At 21.9% G+C, this 24,218-nt stretch overlaps 5 protein-coding genes across 15 annotated transcripts in view; 1 reads left to right on the forward strand and 4 right to left on the reverse strand.

The window, feature by feature from the left end:
• LOC107993483 (uncharacterized) overlaps window positions 1-5,767 on the reverse strand; it is a 54,977-nt gene extending 49,210 nt beyond the window's left edge. The window contains exons 1-2 of one of the 6 annotated variants that reach the window (XM_062075932.1): window positions 5,009-5,767; window positions 4,894-4,919 (exon numbers count right to left, since the gene is read on the reverse strand). The gene's annotated coding sequence lies outside the window, so the exon portion shown is untranslated. Of the gene's footprint in view, window positions 1-4,893 lie in introns of all 6 variants that reach the window. The other 5 variants (XM_062075935.1, XM_062075931.1, XM_062075930.1 and 2 more) reach the window with 5 other exon arrangements.
• LOC107993484 (zinc finger MYND domain-containing protein 10) lies at window positions 61-11,996 on the forward strand. 5 transcript variants are annotated; one of them, XM_062075941.1, is made up of 13 exons: window positions 5,799-6,025; window positions 6,172-6,546; window positions 6,628-6,729; window positions 6,812-6,934; window positions 7,021-7,264; window positions 7,349-7,638; window positions 9,668-9,776; window positions 9,836-10,122; window positions 10,210-10,415; window positions 10,479-10,648; window positions 10,785-10,922; window positions 10,995-11,227; window positions 11,820-11,996. In XM_062075941.1, the coding sequence occupies exons 1-13, from the start codon at window positions 5,913-5,915 to the stop codon at window positions 11,893-11,895; spliced, it is 2,466 nt and encodes an 821-aa protein (XP_061931925.1). In that variant the 5' UTR covers window positions 5,799-5,912; the 3' UTR covers window positions 11,896-11,996. The 5 variants fall into 5 exon arrangements, with proteins under 5 accessions (XP_061931922.1, XP_061931923.1, XP_061931921.1 ...); XM_062075938.1 differs by lacking the exons at window positions 7,021-7,264; window positions 7,349-7,638 and adding an exon at window positions 61-702 and having other exon boundaries at window positions 5,939-6,025; XM_062075939.1 differs by lacking the exons at window positions 7,021-7,264; window positions 7,349-7,638 and adding an exon at window positions 209-347.
• LOC107993486 (endoribonuclease CG2145) lies at window positions 7,215-9,045 on the reverse strand. Its single transcript, XM_028664668.2, has 4 exons — window positions 8,901-9,045; window positions 8,659-8,818; window positions 8,157-8,589; window positions 7,215-8,093 (listed from the first exon to the last, which is right to left on the reverse strand). Exons 1-4 carry the CDS (start codon window positions 8,983-8,985, stop codon window positions 7,860-7,862), a joined length of 912 nt encoding a protein of 303 aa, XP_028520469.2. The 5' UTR covers window positions 8,986-9,045; the 3' UTR covers window positions 7,215-7,859.
• Window positions 11,997-12,070: 74 nt separating the features above from the next.
• Window positions 12,071-13,482, reverse strand: LOC107993485 (small ribosomal subunit protein eS12). Of its 2 annotated transcripts, none has more exons than XM_017049918.3 (5): window positions 13,409-13,482; window positions 13,238-13,274; window positions 12,820-12,954; window positions 12,394-12,598; window positions 12,071-12,168 (listed from the first exon to the last, which is right to left on the reverse strand). In XM_017049918.3, the coding sequence occupies exons 2-5, from the start codon at window positions 13,252-13,254 to the stop codon at window positions 12,100-12,102; spliced, it is 426 nt and encodes a 141-aa protein (XP_016905407.1). In that variant the 5' UTR covers window positions 13,255-13,274; window positions 13,409-13,482; the 3' UTR covers window positions 12,071-12,099. The 2 variants fall into 2 exon arrangements, with proteins under 2 accessions (XP_016905407.1, XP_016905405.1); XM_017049916.3 differs by having other exon boundaries at window positions 13,362-13,432.
• A 791-nt stretch (window positions 13,483-14,273) lies between these two features.
• On the reverse strand, window positions 14,274-23,928 carry LOC107993520 (DNA-binding protein D-ETS-6-like). The gene is made up of 4 exons (XM_017049976.3): window positions 23,397-23,928; window positions 22,162-22,407; window positions 16,969-17,233; window positions 14,274-15,004 (listed from the first exon to the last, which is right to left on the reverse strand). Exons 1-4 carry the CDS (start codon window positions 23,560-23,562, stop codon window positions 14,716-14,718), a joined length of 966 nt encoding a protein of 321 aa, XP_016905465.2. The 5' UTR covers window positions 23,563-23,928; the 3' UTR covers window positions 14,274-14,715.
• Between the last annotated feature and the right edge of the window lie 290 nt (window positions 23,929-24,218).

The raw sequence follows: 24,218 nt of genomic DNA on the forward strand, positions 1-24,218 counted from the left end.
GTGCATGCGAAACTGAAGTTGAAGGAGAATCGCGTCAGTTAGTTGTTCGGTCTAACTAGTAGTCTTTCCTCGTTGTCGAGTGCCGCGCGAGAGACAACACTTCGCCGTTCCTCGTGTTGTTTCCTTTATAGTTGGGCAGCTTAGTGTCGCGTACTCGCGGGCAGAATAGTTCCGATGTTTCGTCTCGTCTAGTTTCGTTTGGTCTCGTTTATTTTCGCTCGATGTCTTCGCTTCTTCTCTATTTCTTTTTTCAAGTAGTGCAAACGAGCGTTCTATCGTGAACCCTGATTATCTGTGCGTGATTAAGTCACAGTGAATTAGTTCGTTCCTTTATTTTATGCACAAGGGTAATTTGAAGGAAAGAAATAATAAAAGGAATAATGAATAAGAAAGAGAAACAATAATAGAGGAAATAATGCGTGATACAAATCGATTTATTCAGGATAAAGAAATAATAGTAAGGAATAATAAGTGAAAGATTGAAAGAAAAAGAGAGGAAGAAAGATCTCTTAATAGATGAAAAAAAAGAGAATAATTGATTGATCAATGCGACTGTGCCGCGGTGTGTGGCCGAAGTAGCACTGAAGTAGTAACGCCGCGTTCCCCTGAGTTTATTTGAGTTAGCTGTCGCGAGGAATTGGTCCAAAGTGCGCTCTCTCCATCCGTATCAATGACGGGGCCGCGACCTTTTAGTCATCCAATGTATATTATACGGTTGCTCGTATACATCTCCACAATCACAATTACCATCATCATCATCATCACTACACACTTACCATTTCCACTGTCAAAAACAGCCATTTTACCATTACTATACGTAAATATATATCGTTTCCTCTTTCTTCATCCTCGGTATTCGTTCCCTCTTTTTTCCTACTCCTCTTTTCTCCCTCTCTTTTTATAACAATGTCGCGTGTCATGACAGACGATCAGGGTTATCACTCATTATCTTATAATTCTTTAATAGGACATATACGCTGTCGATGTTGCGATCAGCTGTACACATTGTATCGGTATTCGATTATCAATACATATGCAACAGATAAACGATTAGTAACGCATAATCGATATTATATTATATTGATTTATTGACTTTTTTCATTCTTTATAAATGAAATAATGCGCCGTGTGCTAAACGCAATTATTTTATATCAACATAAGACAAACATCGATGGCGAATAATTTGTTTCTAAATTTGATTAATTATTTTCTGTTTTCGTTATTATGAAGGATAGCTCATATTATTAATCAATGAAAAATAAAACATCTCAATATATATACTATACATATATATACAATATATATATGCAACATGATAACGATTTTACATCTTGGAGGTTTGAAAAAATTTAATTAATACATTTTTTATGCGTATACTAATCTAAATAATTTATTTGATATACATATGTGAATCATAAGAAAAAAAAGTACAATCATTTTTTTCTATTTATTTTTTAATGTTATTTTTTATTCGAATAAACTATTTATTGATTTTTATATACTTGCAAGTTATTTTTTATTAATAGCAATTAATAATGAGTAATTACGTAGTCAGTAAATAGAAAAATGATGAAATTTATAAAAATTGAATATGAAATTATAACAAATTAAAAAACTTTGATTTTCTAAAAATATATATACCATTATCGCGTATATCTTTTGTAAGAAGTTGATTGAATTGTTTCATTGACAATGAAACATATCGTCCTAGTAAATATTTAAGGTCAGATTTGTCGAAGTTACATATTTCTCGTTTTCTCAAGATAAAAAAAGTAGGAAGACTATACATAATATACATACACGCTAAAACCATATTTTGTAAACTTTCATGTTTCAAGTTCAATATTCGAAAAATTACAACTAATAATAAATAAATTGTGTAATAATTTAAATTGTGTAATAATTAATAACTTAAAAAACTAAAATTTATTAAATGAAAAACAAAAAATTGATGGATCTATTGATTTTGATAGAATATCAAATATTTATTTTATATTTATTTTAATATTTATTTTATCGATACATTTCAATTTTAAATATTTAAAAAAAAAGAATCCATTGATGGTACGAATAAAATTTCATATACAGTTCATAAAAATATTTGATCTATTTTATAAAGAAATTCATCTAATTTTAAAATTCTGATTAAATAAAAATTGTATATATATAGAATATGATAGAATACGGAAGAATTTTTTGTCAATTAAAAATCTCTTTTGAGGAGATGAAATCAAAATTTTTAAACTTTTTCTTTTTTCAATTTTGTAAATTTAAATAAAATTATAATTAAAATAAAATATAATTAAAATTATTATGCAAATATTTTATATATACATTTTAAAAGTAAATTTAAATTTAATATTGATTTAAAACTTTAAAATATAAATATTTCCTCTGCTAAAAAGATATAATGAAAATCCTAATGACAATCCTTCATCTGCACATATAGTTTCAATTCTCTAATATGAAAATTCATATCATAGCTAAAAAAAGTTCATACGCATATAAGTTGAATAATCTGAGAATACTTTGATATTTGAAATACATACTAATAACATAAAATTACACAGAAAAAATATTGACTTCTGCAGACTTAATTTCGCATTATCTATGAATATGATAATTTGAATTTGAATGAATTTCTCGAAAAGTCACTAATTATCAAGTTGTCATTATTATTTGTTCTCGTGAATAATCTATTAGAAAATCAACTTTCTATGAATATTTAGAAGAATTAAAATTATTGATATCATTGTTTTGTTAATACATTACGTGAAAAATGAAAATTTTTATAGATATTTTTGTCTTTATTCTAACAACATTATAACAATGTTATAATTATTATAATAATTAAGTTAAATGACGTTTAAGCCATCTAATTATGAAGTATTTTTTTAATTATAAAATATAAAATCAATATGAAATTAATTGAGAATTCTACTTTCCTGCTGAAATATTGTCTTAATGTTTCTTTAAGACATAAAAGAAAAAATGTTATCGTCACGTTATCGTCACGTGCTGATGTTAGCTAATAACAAGCTAGAGGATAACGAAGAAAATTGGCACGCGTCGCGCATGCGACATATAGTATGTTTTACTTTATAAAAAATTATTTTACTGAAATCTAATGTACTTACGTTAAGAAAAGTTGTCGAGTTGCAAACAATACACAATTGATTATATATGATTAGTTTAACCATAAAAAACTATTAAACAACGAGAAATGGTCGAAAATTAGATATATTATTATCCATATTTATTTTCTTTTTAAATATATTCAAAATTTTTTGTATTTTCATTGCATTTACAAAAAATATTTTTATTTCATTTACATCACAAAAATATGTTAAGCAAAATGTATGATAATATACAGCGTATTCGAGATTAATTAATTAAACAAGTTAAACAAATTATTTAGATTATGAAAAAAAAATCAATGATAAATAATATTGTAAATAAATAATTTTTATTTTTATGCAATTATTAATAAATAAAAAAATATTTTTATTATTTAATATAATATATAATTTAAAATTAATCAATTTTTTTAAAAGATAAATTCATCAACTAAATAAATAAAATAAATAAATAAATGAAATTTTATTATGATTTTTTTAAAATAAAAATATTTATGATATATTTATGATATATGAAAATATAAGTCAAAGAGAAAGTAAAATATAAGTTAAAATAATCGATATGTCAATATATGTTATTCATCATATATATTTAATTACTCTATAAAATTTTTTTTAAGAAAATATTCTCGACTTTGTTGAGATTTGCGACTGTCATGAATTTCGTCTTTGATCGTACTTCTTCGTGAAATTTCGATAAAATTCGATGAACTTCGGTAAAATTCGGCAAACAGCATGTGCGTCGAAAATAAGCGCGAAATTAGTATATTTTTTCATTCTATAGAATAGAATAAAAATATTGAAAAAAATTTAAATATAATATAAACATAAATATAAAGCATTGAAATCCTAAATTATAATGAAATAATTTATATTTTAAAATATTAATGATATTTCAATATCAAGTATAATTATTTGTTTTATGTATTTCAATAACATTATAAATAGTTTTTCAAATATAACTATTAATCATAAAAATTAATTTTTTTTTACGAAAAAATTAATAATAATGATAATATATAATATTAAAATATCATATTAATCAAAGATTTAAATGTCCATTTTAAATCTGAATGAAATTTAATATTTAAAAAATTACGATCTATATAATACAGTATATAAATTAAATTAATATTAAATTATTAATTACAAAAAAAATATATCATATTTTGAAAAAAAAACATATTTGTAAATATAAGACTCATAATTTTAATAAGTAAATATAATAACATATATGTAATATATAAAAAATATATTATTAAAAAATATATTCATATCTTACGTATATATGTATATATGCGATTCTATTATTATATGTTTCTATGAAGATTTTTTAAACAAAGTGAAATTATTTATGTATTTCAATAAATGATAAAAAAAATAATAAGAATAGAGATTATATATAACAAAATTTTATTTTTGTATATTTATTGGATATATTTCTATTATATATATTATTTTCAACAATGTATATACAAAGAATAGTTAATTCTTCATAAAAATATATTTTTTTATCTAACGTAAAAAACAGGTGACGTTGATTTATTATCAATAAAAATCATTTAACCAACAAATGGCTGACATTTTACATGAATGTTTTAATGTAGAATATGATGCAATTGTTTAATGACATATAAATAAATCACAGAAAACAATTGAAAAAAATAACAATTGAAAAATGTGAAATATATCTAATTCATATTATTCAGATTCATTTCAGTATCTTTATTCAAGTTAAGACGACATGAACACCCACCTCAAAAAACAAGCTTCCTCGTTTTACTGTATATAAACAACAATATTAAATACACCAATATAATAATTATTAATAATAAGTTAATGAAAAGTTCGATGTTAACTCGCGCACTCACATGTATGCCGGCAATTCTCCGATATAAGCTAGTGCTTTTGAGAAAGACGTTCTTTCGAGAAGGTACCACTGGTAACTGGTTCCTTCTTCGCGAAGTTTCGAATAGCTGAAATTTGCAGAGTAAATCGATTGTTATGGCCTGCAATACTGACCGACAACTAAATAAGAAACTGTAGAAAATTCCCTAGGAAACATTGCAAATTTTTGTATCTCTAGTTGAATTCTATTGATATTTTTACACGTAAAATAAATGTGAATTAGATATATTATTTTTTAAAAAATGAATTTAGAGTTTAAATATTTTTAAAGATACTTGTATAATTTATATATACTTGCATTATACATTTTGCGATAAAAAAAATAAAAAAAAACAGCGAGAAATGTTTATTATTAATGATGACAATTATCATAAAAAAGTTAATATACATTTGTCATAAAGACAATTTGCTTTAACTGAGATTTCAATTGGCTATCCTGTAAATATAAATATTATACAAAAAAGTATAATATATATTTTATTGTTAAAAACTAAAAGTGACATATCTTTGTTTTTATTATTTACAATTACTTTTATATATGATGTATAATACATATTCAAATACGTTTAAATATTATTTTATAAATAAAGTAAAATTGTATACTCATTTGTACAAATACTAAATTCAAAGTTCTGAGGGTAATCCTACCAATGACATTTCAGACTAATGCTGTTTGATAGCACATGTATAACCTTTTTGAATTAGATCTTGAATTAGAACGTAACAAATTATATTATATTAAATTGATTTTAGATTCTTTTTCGGAAAGTAAAAACTAAATAATATTGATATTACAATTAACAAAAAATAATAATAATAAATTTAACATAAATTAATCTATATGCTTATTATTTATTTTAACGTAAAATGAACGTCATTTGCTCTATATGTAGCGAACAGTTGATACAATCAGATGATATTTTTTATACAAGATGTGGACATGTATTTCATTTGCATTGCTTAACACAATGGCTTGAAAGGTAAATAAATATTAAAAAATAATAAAACATCTTATTAGAAAATGTGAAAATTTAACTCATAGCATGTATCAATTCAATTTCTAATTCATTTCTTTTTCATAATATATGATTATAATTATATGATTATGATTATAATTTATTTTTAGATCAAAAAGTTGTCCACAATGTAGAGAAAAAGTCACACAAAGTAAAATACATAGGCTCTATTTCACATTTCCAAGTAATGAAGTAGTTGAATTTCAAGGTTCTACATTACAAGAGAAAGTGGATAACTTAAAATTTCAAATTTTATTAAAGGAAAAAGACATTCAATATTATTCTTCAAAAAATGTTACTTTAGAAAAACAAAATGCTGGTTTAAAACAAGAGGTTCGAAAAGTAGAAAGTGAAATTAACAAAAAAAATGCAGCAATACATGCTTTGAAAGAACAAATTAATTACTTTAAAGAGCAAAGTTCACACTGTGATAATTTAAAAAAAGAAATTGTTCAATTAAAAAATAAGATTGAAGATCTTAAACCGTACGTAATTATCATATGTACATATATATTACATTTTATATTATATTTTTATGTTTTTTGTGTATTTTTTATGTATTTTAGAATACAGGTATTATTACATGCACCTATTAGTGATGTTAGTAAAATGGTTGGAAAAACTAAAGATCCTGAAACACTTACTATGTATATTTCTATTATGAAAAAGTTAGTAATATATAATATATTTAAAACAATTTATAGCACATTCAAAAAAATTATATAATCATCAATATAATAATTTTTACAGAGAATTAATTGGAAGATTTAATAAATGTAAACAATTACGCATGAGTATTAAGAAGCTTCAAGAAAAACTTTCTAAAGTTAATATGAAAAATGATACATCATTAGAAGAGCAGTCAAAACAAATGTAAGATATTTGTTAAGTAATATCTATAGATTAAAAATTTTAAATTGTAATTTGAATGAGTATTATATACATTATATATATTTTAGGGATTTTGAAGAAAAATTAGCATTTTCAGAAAGCAAAAATATGGCATTACAAAAACGGGTTGATGAATTAGAAGAGATACTTGGTATTAGTGATAAATATAATAATGAATTAGAAATTAAAAAATCAGAAAATAAGAATAATGTCTCTAAAGAAAACTTGATTGAAAGTTCATCAAAAAAAAGTAATCAAAATATATCAAGTACAAGTACTTTATTAAGTTGCACAAAACAAAAAATTGAAAAGGTCTGAAATTAAATATAAAAAATACTTCTAAGAAAAATTAAAATAATAATAATTGATTATATTTATCTTAAATTTTATTTACAGACATTTGTGTACGATACTAAACATGAACAAGAAAGGATATATGATTATCCAATAGAAAATGATACAAGTGATTCGGAAATAGATTTTATAGATTGTAGTTCTTCTAACAATTCTCCAATAGTTTCTAAAAAATTTAAATTATCAGAAAATGACGTAGAAGAAACTTTAAATAAAAATGATAATAATACATTCTCAAATTCTTCTATATCAAAAAAAAAAAGAAAACAAAATATCAAAAAAAAAATATCTGATAATGAATATAACCATGATAGTCATGTGGTCGATTTAACTTGAAAAGTTCCTAAATATCATATAATAATTTTTTTTCTTTTTTGTATAAATGATTATTTATACTTTAAGAACATATATAATATTTTCATTGTAATTAATCTACTTTTGTGTTTTTAACAAATAAAATATTCTACTTTCATAGTTTTTTATCTTGATTTATATGATATAAAAAAATAATATTAAAATATTTTAATTTAAAATAATATTTTAAAATAATATTCTATTTTGCAATAGGAAAAGCAGTTGCAATAAATTTTAAATCATTATTTTGCAACATATATGTTTGAATATCAAATTTAATTCCCGCAAAAGATAATTTACATTTTTTATTTGGTCTTGTGAAAAAACAGAGTGTATAAAGTGCTATTTCCAATTCTGGAGCTGTTCCAATAAACATACTTGATTTTTTATGTTTTCCAATATAAGTGAAATATATTTCTAAGATGACTGCCTTCTAAAAAAATCATTTTAAAATGATTTAATAAATGTCATTATATATATTTATAATTTTACTTACATTAACAATTTTTTTACTATTGCCAAATCCAAAATAATTAATTTTATTTGATGATTCTCCATAAAAAAAGAAAATCCAATTATGGAGTCCTATAATATTTTTATGCGATTTTCTTTCTCCTATAAATACATGTTCAAATCCAGAACTATCATTTATTCCTTTACTTCGAGAATATAAATGAAACCATATTTGCTTTAAAATGTTTTTATGAATGTATATGTCATTTTTAAAGAAACCTTTGGATGATAAAAAATGCATGACATATAACATTATATCTGTTTTCATTAAATTGTTAATAAATTCATTTTCTTCTAGATCTTCTTCCTTAGTTACAATTTCTGATTGATAAGTATCTAATTTATAATTATCAAATAATTTTATAAGAGATTTTATTGTTGATATTGGAAAAATATTAAATGATATATTTAACAACCTAAAGTTAAATAATATATATATTTAAAAAAATTAACTTTTAAATTAAAGTTAATAATAAAATTTTTACCTCTCAGAAGCATTATCAGTAAAATTATTAAAACATATTTGTTTTTGATAATTTATATGCACATAATTAAATAAATCAGGAGATTTTTTAAATAATTCTTCTGATACTGTCATTAATTCCATATCATTTACTATAGACATATTTTTAATGTTATTGATATCTATGAGATAAATATAAATATTAACTAAAAATCATGGCTTTTCATAAAATAATTTTATTTTCAATTTAATTTTTTTAATTACCATTAATTTGATGATTTGTAAAAGAATATATATTTACAATATTTAATATAATTAGAATGTAAATTTGAAAAATTGTAAATAACATTGTTTTAAAATAGATTTTAACTTTCAATAAATAATAGAAATTATAGGTTATGTCGATTATTTTCCTATTTTAAAAAATTTATATTGTATGATGTAATCCTGATGTATATTGTATAATATAATTATAAATATAATGATTATGAATTAAAAAATTATTAACATTTATAAAAGTTTTTGAATTGAGAGTTCTGAATTAAAATAATAATAATTTAATAATTTTATAATATATTTTATGCTCTATCCATAGATTATTATTAAAAAAATTTTAAATAAAAAAAATATGATAAAATATATTAATTTAAAAAAAAAACTTATTTTATAATAATAAAATAAAGTTTGAATATATATATTTTTTGTATTATCTATATATTTTTATATTATCTTCATAAAATTAAAAAATTTAATGATTAACATATATATATATTGAAGATATCAAATACGAATTTTGTTTACAAATGGTTGCCATTTACCTATAGCATATATTTTTCTTAATCATAAAAATGTCAACTCGAATGGAATATATTATTTCATCTTGGGAAATTGAGTCATTTATTGATAATTTACAAATATCTGATCTTGAAAATATTGGAACAAAAGGGTTAATTTTTTTCTTAAAACATTAAAACCTTATTTGAATGTATAAAAATGTACAATATAATGTATAATCTGAATGTTCTTTTCAGATGGTTTGAATTTCATAAAAGATTGATGTTATTGAATGAACAAAGTGTGTTAGAAATTAACGCCTTGCGAGAAGAAAGTACGAAGGAATGGTTTGTTTCTCTTGGGAAGGTAAATAAAATATTTTCTATATAATAATTTCTTATTTTAATATTTCTTTCCCTATATAGATTCCTATTCTTATATATGAAGCTATACAAATTGATATATGGAAACATAAAGTATTTCCACTTTTGATAGAAATGAATGAAGAACCAAAAAATACTTTTATGCTATTCACAATATTTTATCACGAAGATATTGCAGTTTCTTTATTAGAAAATGTATTATTTCACTGTGAAAGTGCAGAAACTTTGAATGATTCTATTCTTGATCTTGTTGATTATGCTGTTAAATCTGTATCTCTACTCATTGATGTATCGAATGTTGAAATATATGAAAATGTAAAAGATCCAAAGTAAGTTATTACTAAAACTTTATATAATTTTAATAGGAAAATTATTAAATTGAGTTAAATAATAATATTAATATTTATTGTAATTAGTTCATGTCTTGAAGAAATTTTTGAAAAAAAGAAAGAATTCGAATTTGATATTGGTATACGTTGCATTTCAATTCTTCGTTACTTGGCTGAATTTGCAGACAAATTACCATTATATGTATTATCACGATTATTAACTACACATGATGTACCCTACTTGCTTGTTGAACTTATTGAGAAACATCCATGGACAAAAAAAAATACAGAAGGTAATTATTATTCTATGAATATAAAAAAATATAATATAAATTACAATAAAATTGGTTGTTAAGGAGAAAATATGACATATAATGGTGGCTGGAGAAAAACAAAATTAAATGAAGAGGAAAAGATTTCTAAGATAGAAGGACAAATTTGGTTAGGTTTGCGAGAATTATTACTTAATCCAAAAAGTGCATCTTATTACGAAATTACTGAACATAGATTCTTTAAACTATTAAAGGTATTTTAATTTTCTTTAAATTATTAAAAGTATTTTATCATTACAGAGTATATTATATATTTAAGATTGTATATGTATATTGCATAAAATAATATATATATATATATATATTTGCATAAAAAAAAATTTGTTTTAGTTACAGAAATATTTGCATGAATGTGTAGTAGATCAAATTTCTCCTTTAATGGATTTAAAACGATGGTTAAATTATTTAAATGTATCATCACCTAATACTAATGCATCACGAGCAGTAAATGTGGAACTCATACCACAGGTTAAAAATTATCATGATAAATATATATATTTAGAATTATTTACAATATTAATTAAACAATTATGTTTTTAGATAAGATCATCAATAATGGAGAAATATCATAAAAAATGGAAAAAATTAGCAAAAAATCAATCAAAATTTATATACACAACAGATGCTGATTATATAAAAAATGCAGCTCAAATCTTAAGTGATGCATATGATTTAGATAAACTAGATTGCATTGATATTAAAGAATGTTTTTTATGTCATGAAGAAGCAAAAAAACGTTGTTCCAAATGTAAAGAAGCTTGGTATTGTGGAAGGTATAAGTCTTTTCAATTATTAAATTCATACATTCATTAGGTTGTTGCACTACAGATTTCAAAAATATATAAATTTTCAATATTTTCAATATTTATATTAATGAATATTCTTATTAAATAATGTTATATTATTTATCAAAAAAATTAAAAAAAAATTGTTTTACTGTTTTTGAAAGTAATTGAATATAATTTGAGTTAATATTTTATTTATTATAAAAATATAAAAAAAATTAAATTATAATAATTTAAGTTTCAATTTGAGCATATTTCTCTTACAGAAATTTATAATTTAATGCATAAAGCTTTTAAAATAATTATATTAAAAAAATAAATAATTCTTGATAAGAAAAATTTAAATTAATATCAAAAATAATCTTTAGATTTTTTAATAACAAGAAAAAGATTTTAATTATAATAATTTTGTTTTATAATGAACACAATTTATTAAATCAAAATTTGATTAATATTACTTTTTATAAAATTATAAATGTTAATAACTTTATTAAAAATTTGACTATTTCATCTGCAACAACCTATTAATATAAAATATTATTATTTTTTGATCAAAACAATTATTATTGAATCATTACAGGGAATGTCAAATAAAAGATTGGATTAAACATAAAAATATTTGCGACAAAATAACAAAAAATATAGAAAATAAATAAAAGGTTTAATTCTAAAACTATTTTTAGAAAAAAATTTTTATCATCTTTTTATTATTTTGTCTTCAATGATTAAATTAAATAAATTAAAAATTATTCATGAATAGATTTTAGTTGATTTTTCTATTACAATACAAAATTTAAAAATACTTAAGGATTAAATTAATTATACGTACGATTTTATGTCCAATATTTTATTAAAAGATATTAGTGTACAGAACTTTGTTTGACATATTCCATTACAACATCTTTTGCAGGAGTATCTTCTCCAAAGTCCTAAAAGTAAAAAAATAATTCTTTAATTAAAAAAAAATTCAATAATTAAAAAAAATTGTTAAAAAATCAATATTAAATTATTAAAATCAGAAAGGCATTAACACAGCATAGTTTATTAATTATATGGGTTCTCTCAGTAGAGGGAGCCTTGTTTTCATCATAAAATGTCATATGACTTAATAATTTGAGTTAAAAAAAATTTTAATTTTTTTATATAATTTATACCTTTATAACAACACAGGAACACCCAACAACTTTTCGAGCTTTACCAGCACTGTCAATTTTACAAAGACCAGCCCATTCACCAAGTTTTTTATTATTGTCTACTCTGATTAAAGGAATTTGATGTTCATTGCATAATGCTTGTACTAATTTTTTATACATAGGCTCATCACAATTTTCAGCTAAAATACATAGCATAGCTTGTCTCCTAAAATATAATATATAAAGTAAATATAAATAAACTTGATATTTAAATTATCAATTGAGAAATAATTATTTAATAAATCAGATAAGGTTCATGACAGCATTAATAATTTTTGTAACGGGTATTTCTCAGAAGAGGGAACCTAATATTTCATCATATGAAAATAATATACATTAGGTTTTATATTTTACAAAAATATATAAAATGACATATAATAAACTCACTTGTCTAATGCTTTGGCAGCTTCATGAAGACCATGTACAACACCATCATGAATCAATGCATTTTTAAGAACTTCTTGAAGGGCTGTGTTGACATCCATTGCACCTCCTGCTGCCATCGCAGAAGGTACATCATCACTAAAAATAAAATAATAATTAGGTTCTATTTATTTCAAATCTATTTTATTTATTATTTTAAATTTTTTATATAAAACTATAAGTTGTATTATTATTTTATTTTTATATAGTATCATAAGAGGTTAAATTTTATATAAATTTTAAAACTCAAATAATTTTTGCAATGAAGACAATAAATATTACATAGAGTTTTAATGAGAGGTTTAATAATTTCAAAAAAGCGTAAACTAAAAAAAATGTGTTAATATTTTATCTTTATAAGAAATATATAAAACATACTTACTTTTCAACGTCTGACATATTTTTTAAGGACTGAAGAACTAAAATAATACAATAATGTTAGTAATTTTATTTTTGAGTTCATATTTTAAAATATTTTCACATAAAAATTATAATGATGATATTACAATAAACTGATATTCAATACATCGCTTCACAGCGTGCTTTCATTTACCTTTTCTTATGAAGAAAGAGAAATGGCGCTTAATTCAACATACGATATTTAGGTTATGTCAATGTTAATTTTGATTGGCTAAGAATTTAATGTAAGTGACATCTATAGAATATTTAAAAAATTCATAATTTATGTATATTTAATTCTTAATAATATAAATTTTATTTTATATACAAGATATAAAATAGCTATAATATGCAAATTTAAATAATGTACAAAATAGATTTAATTGCATTTTTATTGCATGTCTTAAAAATTTTAAAATCTTAATCATTTTAATGTCATTCTCAATATTATTTTACTTATAATTATTTATAATTTTTAAATAAGATTATAGATTAAGAAAAAATATATAATGATATTTTTTGTTATATCTTTTGAAATAATAAACTCTAAATATAGCAAATGAAATCATTAGCATTTATTTCACCAAAGAATAAATTTTAATCTAATATTACCTATTCATTGTAGATGGCGCATGAATGTCTATTATTATCTATTGTAAATTTTCATATAAGAGTTATTACTTAATTATTTAGATTAAATAAGAATATATAAGCTAGCTATTTATTATTTATTTAATAGTATATAGACAAAATTAATTTCAAATTAATATTTTTTTCATATTAACTTTTAAAATTTTAATCTAAAAAAATCAAAATTTTAGCATAAAATCAAAAAATTTGAATTTTTCTATTTCTCATAATCATAAGAATGAATAATTAAAATATTTTCTGAAAATTTAATGAATTAGAATTAATGAATTTAAAAATTAATTTTATTATATTTTTTATATTAAATGTTTTAATAATTATTAAATAAAAAATTATGTTTAAAGATTTATAAGAAATTATGTACATTGTAATTAAACAAAAAGTACTTATAAATTTTATTTAAAATTTTGTTTACAGAAATGACTTATTATTACTATTATTTTTTTAGAGATATACATAAATATAAATTTTTATATCTAACTTAAATAATAAAAAATTGATAATATTTAATTTATTTATATATACAATAATTTTATTCTTATCAAGAAATATATAATTAGTTTGTCCATTTTTATTTTATATTTGAATATTTTTTTCATATATTATATTTAACATTATGTGTATGCTATAATAAATTTATTAATCATCATTAAATTGTAATCATCAAGTTTATACAATCTTTTTCAATTATTTTAAAAATTATCTATTTCCTTAAAATAATTTTACAATTATGTATGTAATATTATTAGATAATGTAGATAATATAATCATTAAGAAAATTATTCACAAACGAAAAACAATAAATTCTTTATGTTACGCTGGTGGGGAATATCTGTGATAAGGCCAACAATAATGTGATGGATGTGGTGGAGGCGCTGGAGGTGGTGGAGGTGCTGATACTGATGAACTCGATGGTCCTGTTGGATATAAATGATGAGAATGATGAGGATGACAATTTGCGCCTGTACCTCGCGACGATGGAGACATCTCCAATGTAATACCGGCTTGGGTCTGACAGGCCATCATCAATCCATGAAAGTCAAATTTGTACGCGTATCGTTTTCCATGAACTTTTGTCATGATGTTTTTGTCGTAGTAATATCTGTATCATTAAAAAACAAAATTAATAAAATATATAATTATTGACTAAATTAACAAAATATTATTTATTATATTAAAAAAATTCCAAAATATATTTTAGATAGATGTCTTTTAAATTTTTTGAAATTTATTGAATGATAAAAAAAGATTAATAATTAATATTTGAATTAAAATCATGAAATTGGATGATATTTTAGTTGTAATCTAAATAGAAATAATAAAAAATATTTTATAATCAATAATTACGAATAAATATGTATTAAAAATTTATATTGTTTTTACTGTATTTAATATTCTTTAAGTATTTATATAATTTATTCTTATTTATTTTTGTTTATTTATCTATCTATGATAAATATCTATATTTAGTTTGCGTACAATGTATTATTATTTTATATATTACATTTATCTTTAATTAATTTACAATAAAAATTAACAAATTCGTGCTATATTTAATTTAACAGGTATTTAATTTGATGAGTCATTCACTATTTGTAATACAATTATAAAGTCAATAATAACAAATTTTATATTGAAATTGATGATAATAAATATTTATATTAATTTAAATATTATAATATAATATACTATAATACTATAATAAGTTATTAAATTTTCAATCAATAATCATTAATATATCAAATATATCATTCAAATCAAATATATATATATATATTTGGCAATAAATGAATGAATTAATAAAATTTTATTATTAATTACATATTAATTAATTTGAATAATAATTCAAAATTAAAATTTAACTATAAATATATTGGTTTCATTTTATGATTTGTCTATAATTATAAAATGTATTGAGTATCAGTGATATAAATACTATCATTACATTAAAATATATATAATTTATTATTTCCTAATTCTAATTTTGTCTTTAGTTGAAAAAACAAATTAATTCTTTTTTTATTAAAACAATATTAAAACTAATTATTGGAAATAATAAAATGAAAATGATTATGCTATTTAAATTTTCTTCCTTTTAATAGTAAATTTTATTTTGTACATATAATTATATTACATATATTATAATACATAAATAAATAGTTGTAATTATTTATTATCTATATATATATATATATTGTATATGTATATGTATAACTATTATATAGATATACTTAAATTAGATTAGATTAAATATTTATATTTATCATTATGTATATAAATATTTATTATATTTCAAATTATATTTTTTATATTAATATTTTTTTAAAAGAAGAGATAAAATTAAGTAATTTATAATTAAATAATTTTATATTTTGTGTCTATTTTTTTTTTTTTTTTGCTTTTAAAAGTTTAGAAATTTTACTTACCATTGGGAATTTTATTTTATTAAATTTGTCATTGCGCATACATTTAATATGTTAAATATAAATTATTTGAAAACATTACAAAATTTTTCTCTTATATATTTAAAATTATAATTATGTTAATTATTATTTAATTATTTTGATAATTAAAAAACAATTATTATTAATATAATAATTAATAATTAATATAATATTATATTGAAATACGGGCACTTAAATTTCTTCAATAAATTGCAATATATTTATTCGTTATAAATTTAATCAGGACTGATCATGAGCATATATTTATAAAATAACAATATAAATATGAAACTTAATTTTACAATAATATCTTCATAGTTTTCTTGATAAATATATCATGAAACTTATCGATATATTTATTTTAATATCTTATTTCCTTTTTATTCATTATTTATTAAAATATAAAGGAAAATTATAGAAAAATCATAGTTTTAATTGAATGAAGATTAAATTAAATTCAATTTTATTACTGAATATTCGGTTTGAATTCCGGATAATTAATCAACAATTATCCAATGTTTACTTAGAAACTTATAACAAATAGATATTTTTGTATCAAAATTTCAAAAAATATAATATAATAATAATTATTATATAATATATAACATATATTCATTTTTACCTGAGCGCTCGTGATAATTTGTCGTAGTTCATATTCGGCTTGCTTTTCCGTTCGCCCCATCGACGCGCGACTTCGTCCGGATCGGTAAGTTTGAATTCCCCGTTAGAGCCCTCCCACGCGATACAGGATGAATTCGACGAATCCGAGAGTAGCTCCAGCAGGAATTGCCAGAGTTGAACTTGTCCGCCTCCGACCGCCCCAGAACCGCTGGTTCCAGCTGTTGATCCAATCAGGGAGCAAGTTCGTTGAAGGAGGCTGAACCTCTCTGTGGACAAGAAACAGAATACGCATGCCAGGGGCTGTGATTGCTTGGAGGTCGATTCGTCGAAACCTTGAAAGAAGCGATGGTAGCGACCGACTGTTACCTTCTCTTTTCTCTCTATCTTTTAACCTATTTAATTTATCTCATGTTTTTTTCATCCGTACTTTCTTCTCGAAAGTGTGAATTTCGAGTTATTCGGCGAGAGAGAAGAAATTTTGGCAAGTATGAAAAATTTAAGAGATTTGATAATGTTGGAATTGTTTTAGATCAAAGTTTTGTTATTTTTGTATATAATACGCTATTTATTTTTTTCAAATATTATGTAGATTTTTGAAAAAAATTTTTTTTCTGAATATAATGATATTTTCGAATTATGAAATAAAATTTTAATTTATGTTTATGATGAATTATTTTTTTTAAATTTGATAAAAATCGATTTTATTTAAATAATTAAATAGAATCACAATTTCGATCATAATTTTGTTTAAGATAAAAAAAAAGATAATTAATTTATAAATTTCAATTTAAACTATAAATTTATACAATACAAAATGTAAAAATAGTGTTGTAAGTTTAAAATTTAATAATGTATAATAAATCCTAATTCATAATAAAAAAAAATATAAAAATTATATAAATTAATAAAATAAGATTAATTATTAAATTTCAGTAAAAATCTCTTTTCTTATTATTAAGGAAATTATTAAGAAAAATTAAAATAAATAGCTGTAATTATGTTTTTCATATTTTTTTTCTGCTATGTATTTTTGAAGCACAATAATGTTTAATTTGTGATAAAATTATAACATGACACAATAGATAAGTACCGTTGTAAAGAATGGCAGCTGCCGAAGGATGAAATCTGCTATCCTGCTGAAGATGCAACGGATGTGTTTGAATTCTCCACATTACGCGTCGAACAATGCCTTAATCCTTCACCGCGTGAACAACGGTGATAGGCAGGCCCGTTAATAATTTCATTACGAAGGTATGTAATACTAAAATCATTCTTTATTGCTTAATCTTCAAGTTTTTCTATATTAATTCAGATTTAATTTTTTTTTTTCAAAATAATTTGTCACAATTCGTTCGAAGATTACGATATCATAACAATAAAACAATTTCTCTTAATTCGTTCGAAATAAAGTCCATTCTTAAATTAAAATTCCATTTCGATTTCCAATTCACAAACTTCTTTGTATTTAAATTATCTTTTTTATTTATCGTATTATATAATTTTATTTAATAGCTTTAAACTTATTTAATGTTTCTTTAAAATAATGTCCAATTAAAAAACGATATATATACAAATAAATTATTAAAATATTATTTTTTTGAGGATTTTATTATAATTTTATATCTTTTTTCGATAATGATTTTGATTATCGAGTAAAAATTCTATTAATTGGAAAAAAGAAAAAACAACAAACCACGTGGTTCACATTTGTTACGCGCACAAATTTGTGTACATGCACGAATAGAATCGTATAAAATTTCGATTAAGGATATCGATAAACTGCCGACATATGCGGAATAAAACGCGTTAGACGGTGGACAGAGAGTAACTGAGCGACCTTTGCCCCCGGTGATTTCAGCCCTTATCGCCCCCACTCCAACTCCCATAGACGTCTTTGTAGAATATACGATTGTACCTTTGGATTTTTCATTGTTATTATCGCAAAGAACCAATACAAGGAGGCATATTAAAATTGGTAACCAAATTCAAATTTTTTAAACTTCAAATTTCTTTTTTTTGAAATCTTTTTTTTTTATTTATTTTTTTTTCGAAATATCTTCATCCTTAATTACATCAAATAAAGGCATTCATGAAAGATTTTTAATTAAACTTATTTATTATTTTCATGCATTTTTTTTACATAATATATTAATTAATAAAATATAGATGTTTATAATAAATTAATAAAAATTTTTATTATATTTTTTATTAAAAATTGAAATTTGCAATTTATTTAAAATATATATGCAATTGAATGTTCAATAAATATAATTTTATAAAAAGTTTATCAGCAAAAAATATTGAAAATTTAATTTTTATATATCATTGATTTGATTTTAAATCAATAAAAAGTTAATTTAAGTCAGTAATTTTCTTCACAAATTTAATAATTCTTTATTTAATTCTTAAAATTAATATAAATTTTTAATATTTTCAACTATATCTACGATTTAATCCAAAAATTTCTCAATATATCATATTAAAAATTGCACATCACAAAATATTGATACAAATATCGATGAAGAAAAAAATTTATAATAATTTCATATTATAATTAACATCAAATCAATCAAATATTCAATTAATATAAATATATATCTAATAAATATAATACTTAAATTCATTGCCAAATTAAAAGAAGATAAAAGCATTTTCGATTAGCAAAAATCTGTGTATACAGAAACATGTAAATATATCTGTATACTATACGTATAAAGACTCAAGTTCTATTTCCAAAAGATAAAAAATATTGAAAAAAAATTGACAAATATATAATACTATAAAGTTACGATTCAGATAGTTTTCACATTGAAGAAGTTTCGCGGTGTATGTAGATGACGCGTGAAATTATCCCGTATGCGTTAAAGATTCAGGAGATGTTTCACGCTCATCAAGAAAACAATATACTCGCACCCCGTGGCGAGCTTACCATCCCTAGCCCGTTTGAGTTTTCCATCCCCTCCCGCGCCAGGATAGATGGCAAGGAGAAGGGTGGTAGCGGTTACTACGAGGCCGTAACCCCAAGCGTGGTGGTGCCACCACCTTTCCGCCTCCCTAAACACTCGATGGTTTATTCATGAGAGCTCTCTCACCACGATAACACTGATTCGTTTAATAAACGGCCGCTGCCGGGCCCAGAGTGTACCCCCAAGAGCACCTACAACGTTATTCAAACGGACGATATATCTCGGAGGCTTACACTGCCAAGATTCTCGCTCTTCTCGCTTCTCACCCGTCTACCGAAAGCCGGATCGCTCTTTTTCTCTTTCGCCAATGGGAATCACTTGTAGTTGGTACTCTTTGCAACCAAGCGCAAAAAGATTGGAATAACTTTTGGTTGGTTGAAACAAGATTCGAGTAGATAGATATACATAAATAAATATTTTTTGTCCCGAGATCTATCTCTTTAGTTATTGCGTATGCTGTTTCTTTTTTCTCTCTTTCTCTTTCCTCTTTGTATTTTTCAATTTCTTCTTCCGTAAAACTTAAATTTTTCAAAATTGAAAATACGAGTGTTCTTTTATCGATTTGGATCATCTTCGATTTTGAAGAAACGACCGAGAAAGTTAAGATGAATGGAATAAATGATTAATAATACAAATCGATCGATATCTCTTTCTCATCGAAAGGTTGATAAGAATAAAAAATGGAGCAAGAGACTATTATCGTCTATGAAATTTATTTTTCTGCCGGACCCTTCTTATCTCTAATAGATCGCGCCATCGTTAAAGCCTAAGATAAGGTTCGCGAGTGGACTAGAATTGACCCTGGGGAATGGTTAGCCTCTTCCGGTCACTTTCAATCCAACCTGAACCCCTATTAACCTTTTCTAAGCTCCATGAATCGCACGTCATTTGGATTTACTGTTGAGAATTCTATCGATTTTTGTAAATTATAATCAGTGTACAAATATTTTAATCTTTAATTTTGAATGAAAATAATAATGAAAAAATAAAAAATGTATGTTAAATATTCTGTATATATATTTAAAAAATAGATATATGTTAAATATTTATTATTTCTATAATGTTTCTTAATTTTTTTTTTTTGAGTTTTTTTGTTTTTTCAATAATTGATACGTTTTGATACGCAATTCTCTTTTATTTATGCAAATATAATTATACAAAAATATATTTTTGATAAGATGAATAAGTCAGTAGTTATTTACCTAATTTACCATAATACCTAATAATATTTTATTTTTAATAACAATAGCAGATTCAAAAAAAGATGGAGTCCCTTTCTTCAAAAATAAAATTTAAAAAAAATTACATTTAATTGTGTGGACTTCTATCTCTTTTTAAAACAAAAAATATAAGATATTAGATTTGCATTCATTCGATAATCTATATCATATATCATGCTATAATATAATTATCGTATATATGTAAATAGATATATTATAAAGACATATTTTTAATTTTTTTAATTTTATTTATAATTTTTTATAAATTAATAAAAATAATGAATTTCATTAATTATCATATTAGATGTATGAAAATAGAAATTACAAACAAATCTTAAAAAGAAATTTAAAAATATTTTTTTATACATTTCATTTCCTCTCTTCTTTTCCTTCCTTTTTGAAAATAAGATTTGTTAGAAGATTTTTATATAAAAAAATATCGATCGAAATTTATTTATTAAATTATACACAATTATAAATAAAAAGTTTACATTAGATGAAGGAAAACAAAAATACAAGTACAAGATAATATATGACGAAGATAAAGTTGTCACTTTATTTCTATCTCTTTATTCAATATTCAAAAATTTCAATTCAAAATCTTATTTATAATTTAATAAATAAATTTCCGGAATTTTAATTATCGATATTTTTATATATTAACTTTTGTATTTCTTTTGGCTTTTATTAATTGACTTTCCAAAAATTTTCTACGAATGTATTAATACATGATAAATCTTTAATATTTTTGTTTAATAAAATTTTTTAGTATAATAATAATATAATAACTCATTTTCATTTTGTATTTCAATCTATTTATTCTTAATTATATTGAAATAAATAAGCGCTAAAAATTTTTAACTATAAAATTTATTTAACTATAAAATTTCCTATATTACAATTAAAAATAATATATATAGAATCCATCAAATTTCAACATAATCTAGATGGAAATTCATGTTATAATGTTATATCTATTTTCAATTAAAATTCTGTTTACTTACTTACCATCGCCTTCCTTTTCTTGTAACAAATTTGGAGTCTGTATGCCGGTTGCCTGGAACTGAAGATAGCCAAGATGTCGTGCCAAAATTTTTCCACCAGGAATGCTTTCCCAATAATCAGATGATAATTTTAATAATTCTTTGCCAGTTGATGGAAATTTGATCGTATTCGGTATTGGTTTTATAGAAAATGCTTTAGTGCACCATGAAATCCATGATATGATGTGATTTGAGTTCCATTCTGATGGATCTGAATAATAAGTATAAATTAATATAATAATAATAAGTATAATAATAAGTATTAAATTCTTTAAATTAAAATATTAATTAGATATTATATTAATTTTACGTTAAATCAAAACTAGAAGCTTTCAACTCGAAGAAAAAAATTCCAAAAAGGTCATCGATTAAAATATTACAATTTTTCGTCAAAACAGCAACTATTTTACTTATTGAAAATAATAAAACGAAAATGATTACATTGTTTGAAAATTTTATTTGAAAATTTTGTTCATTTTTATGTTTTAATATAAAAATGATGTATTTTTATTTATATATTTTACTTTACATATATATTTATTGTATTATACATTTTTTGTTTCAAATTATATTTTTTATGTTATTATTATATTTAAAAAGAAATAAATATAATTAATATTTTATATTTATTCTGTTTTTTCTTGAATGTTATAGAAATTATAATTAGAGATCTTATCTTGCTGAATTCGCCACTGATTCTGTTTGGATCATATATAAATATAACTTTTAATATTAACAATAATATTAATGAACATGATATATACTTACATATTTAGTTTTATATATTTTAAAAAAATAATCAATGTATAAAAAATAAAATAAAAGTAAAAAAATAATTCTAAGTCAAGTTTACATATAAAAGTAAATATAAAATTTCAGAGATGATCTTAGATATTGGACACAAACAAAAATTGATAAATATTGAATTTATTTAAACTTTTCAAATTATAAGCAATTTAATTTTATAGAATAAAAAATATATATTAACAGATAAAGTCGTTTCTATCGTTTTTATCTAATACAAAATTAAATTATAAATTGAAAAATAAGTTTCAATGGATATTTTTGCGTATCTACTTTTGTTTTAATCTTTGATATCAATTTTTAAATTTTCTACTTCATTTTCTATTTTTTAATATAAAACTACATCTCTTTTAAGTTATTTGAACAAAATATTTAGATATAAAAAGAAATAATTACCAGATGGAACCATCACTGGTTCTAATTCTAGAATATCGCCTTCTTCGATCATTTCTTTTTCCATATTACTTGATTCGTTTTCACATTCGTGTTGATTTTTAATCGATGGTATAATTTTCAAATTCCTTCGACGATGTATCTTCAAATCAAGCATTTTTTTCCACATCCGCACGACATTAAATGGAAAAAAATCACTCGAAGATTGAATATATTTCGTGAAATTCTACACTTTCTTAAAAACATTCCTTTTGCGTGTTTCTTATTATATAAATATCATTTCTTCGTCGATCCTTCACTTTCGATCTGATCTCCCATCCGATTAACACAATCTTTCGTTTCATCTTCGAGAAACTGTCACACAATTTCGTTTCTCACGATCGGTGAATGTGATCTCGCAAACTGTTGATGATTCACCGACATGTGTATAACTTACATAATATGCATATACTATGCCAACCGCTCTTTATATTATACGACTAATTATATGACTCATTTTATATTTCGGAATATGATTTTTTTATATTTTTCTATATTTTATATTCTTTTAATATTTTTTTAAAAGTGTTTTTTTCTACAATTCAATTTTTTGTGACATAAATCTTATTTCGATTAATGGAATCGATTTGATGAAATTTTTATTTATTTTCGCTTATGTTAAATATAGATTAAAGATCTATTTCTTGAAAAAAAATATTCAAAGTTTCTCAATTTTTTTTAAATATTTCATATTTTTAAATATCTATTTTATCTTTTTATCTTAAAAGCTGCGATTAATAAAAATATTTATATTTATACTTTTACTAAATTTTGAAAAATAAAATT

This window comes from Apis cerana, linkage group LG6, assembly GCF_029169275.1.
Source record: "Apis cerana isolate GH-2021 linkage group LG6, AcerK_1.0, whole genome shotgun sequence".
Classification (NCBI taxonomy): domain Eukaryota; kingdom Metazoa; phylum Arthropoda; class Insecta; order Hymenoptera; family Apidae; genus Apis; species Apis cerana.

Bases quoted from the DNA above. Each gene is read 5' to 3' on its own strand.
- LOC107993484 (XM_062075941.1), top strand. From the start codon at position 5,913: ATGAACGTCATTTGCTCTATATGTAGCGAACAGTTGATACAATCAGAT. The intron at 7,639-9,667 runs TTGAAAAGTTCC...TGTTCTTTTCAG, and splicing joins AGTCATGTGGTCGATTTAAC to ATGGTTTGAATTTCATAAAA. The intron at 10,123-10,209 runs GTAAGTTATTAC...TATTGTAATTAG, and splicing joins GAAAATGTAAAAGATCCAAA to TTCATGTCTTGAAGAAATTT.
- LOC107993486 (XM_028664668.2), bottom strand. From the start codon at position 8,985: ATGTTATTTACAATTTTTCAAATTTACATTCTAATTATATTAAATATT. The intron at 8,819-8,900 runs GTAATTAAAAAA...TTTATCTCATAG, and splicing joins TACAAATCATCAAATTAATG to ATATCAATAACATTAAAAAT. The intron at 8,590-8,658 runs GTAAAAATTTTA...ATTTAACTTTAG, and splicing joins ACTGATAATGCTTCTGAGAG to GTTGTTAAATATATCATTTA.
- LOC107993485 (XM_017049918.3), bottom strand. The intron at 12,599-12,819 runs GTGAGTTTATTA...ATTATATTTTAG, and splicing joins GCTGCCAAAGCATTAGACAA to GAGACAAGCTATGCTATGTA. The intron at 12,169-12,393 runs GTATAAATTATA...TTTTACTTTTAG, and splicing joins GTTCCTGTGTTGTTATAAAG to GACTTTGGAGAAGATACTCC.
- LOC107993520 (XM_017049976.3), bottom strand. From the start codon at position 23,562: ATGTGGAAAAAAATGCTTGATTTGAAGATACATCGTCGAAGGAATTTG. The intron at 22,408-23,396 runs GTAATTATTTCT...CTTATTATTCAG, and splicing joins ACCAGTGATGGTTCCATCTG to ATCCATCAGAATGGAACTCA. The intron at 17,234-22,161 runs GTAAGTAAGTAA...TCTTGTCCACAG, and splicing joins ACAAGAAAAGGAAGGCGATG to AGAGGTTCAGCCTCCTTCAA.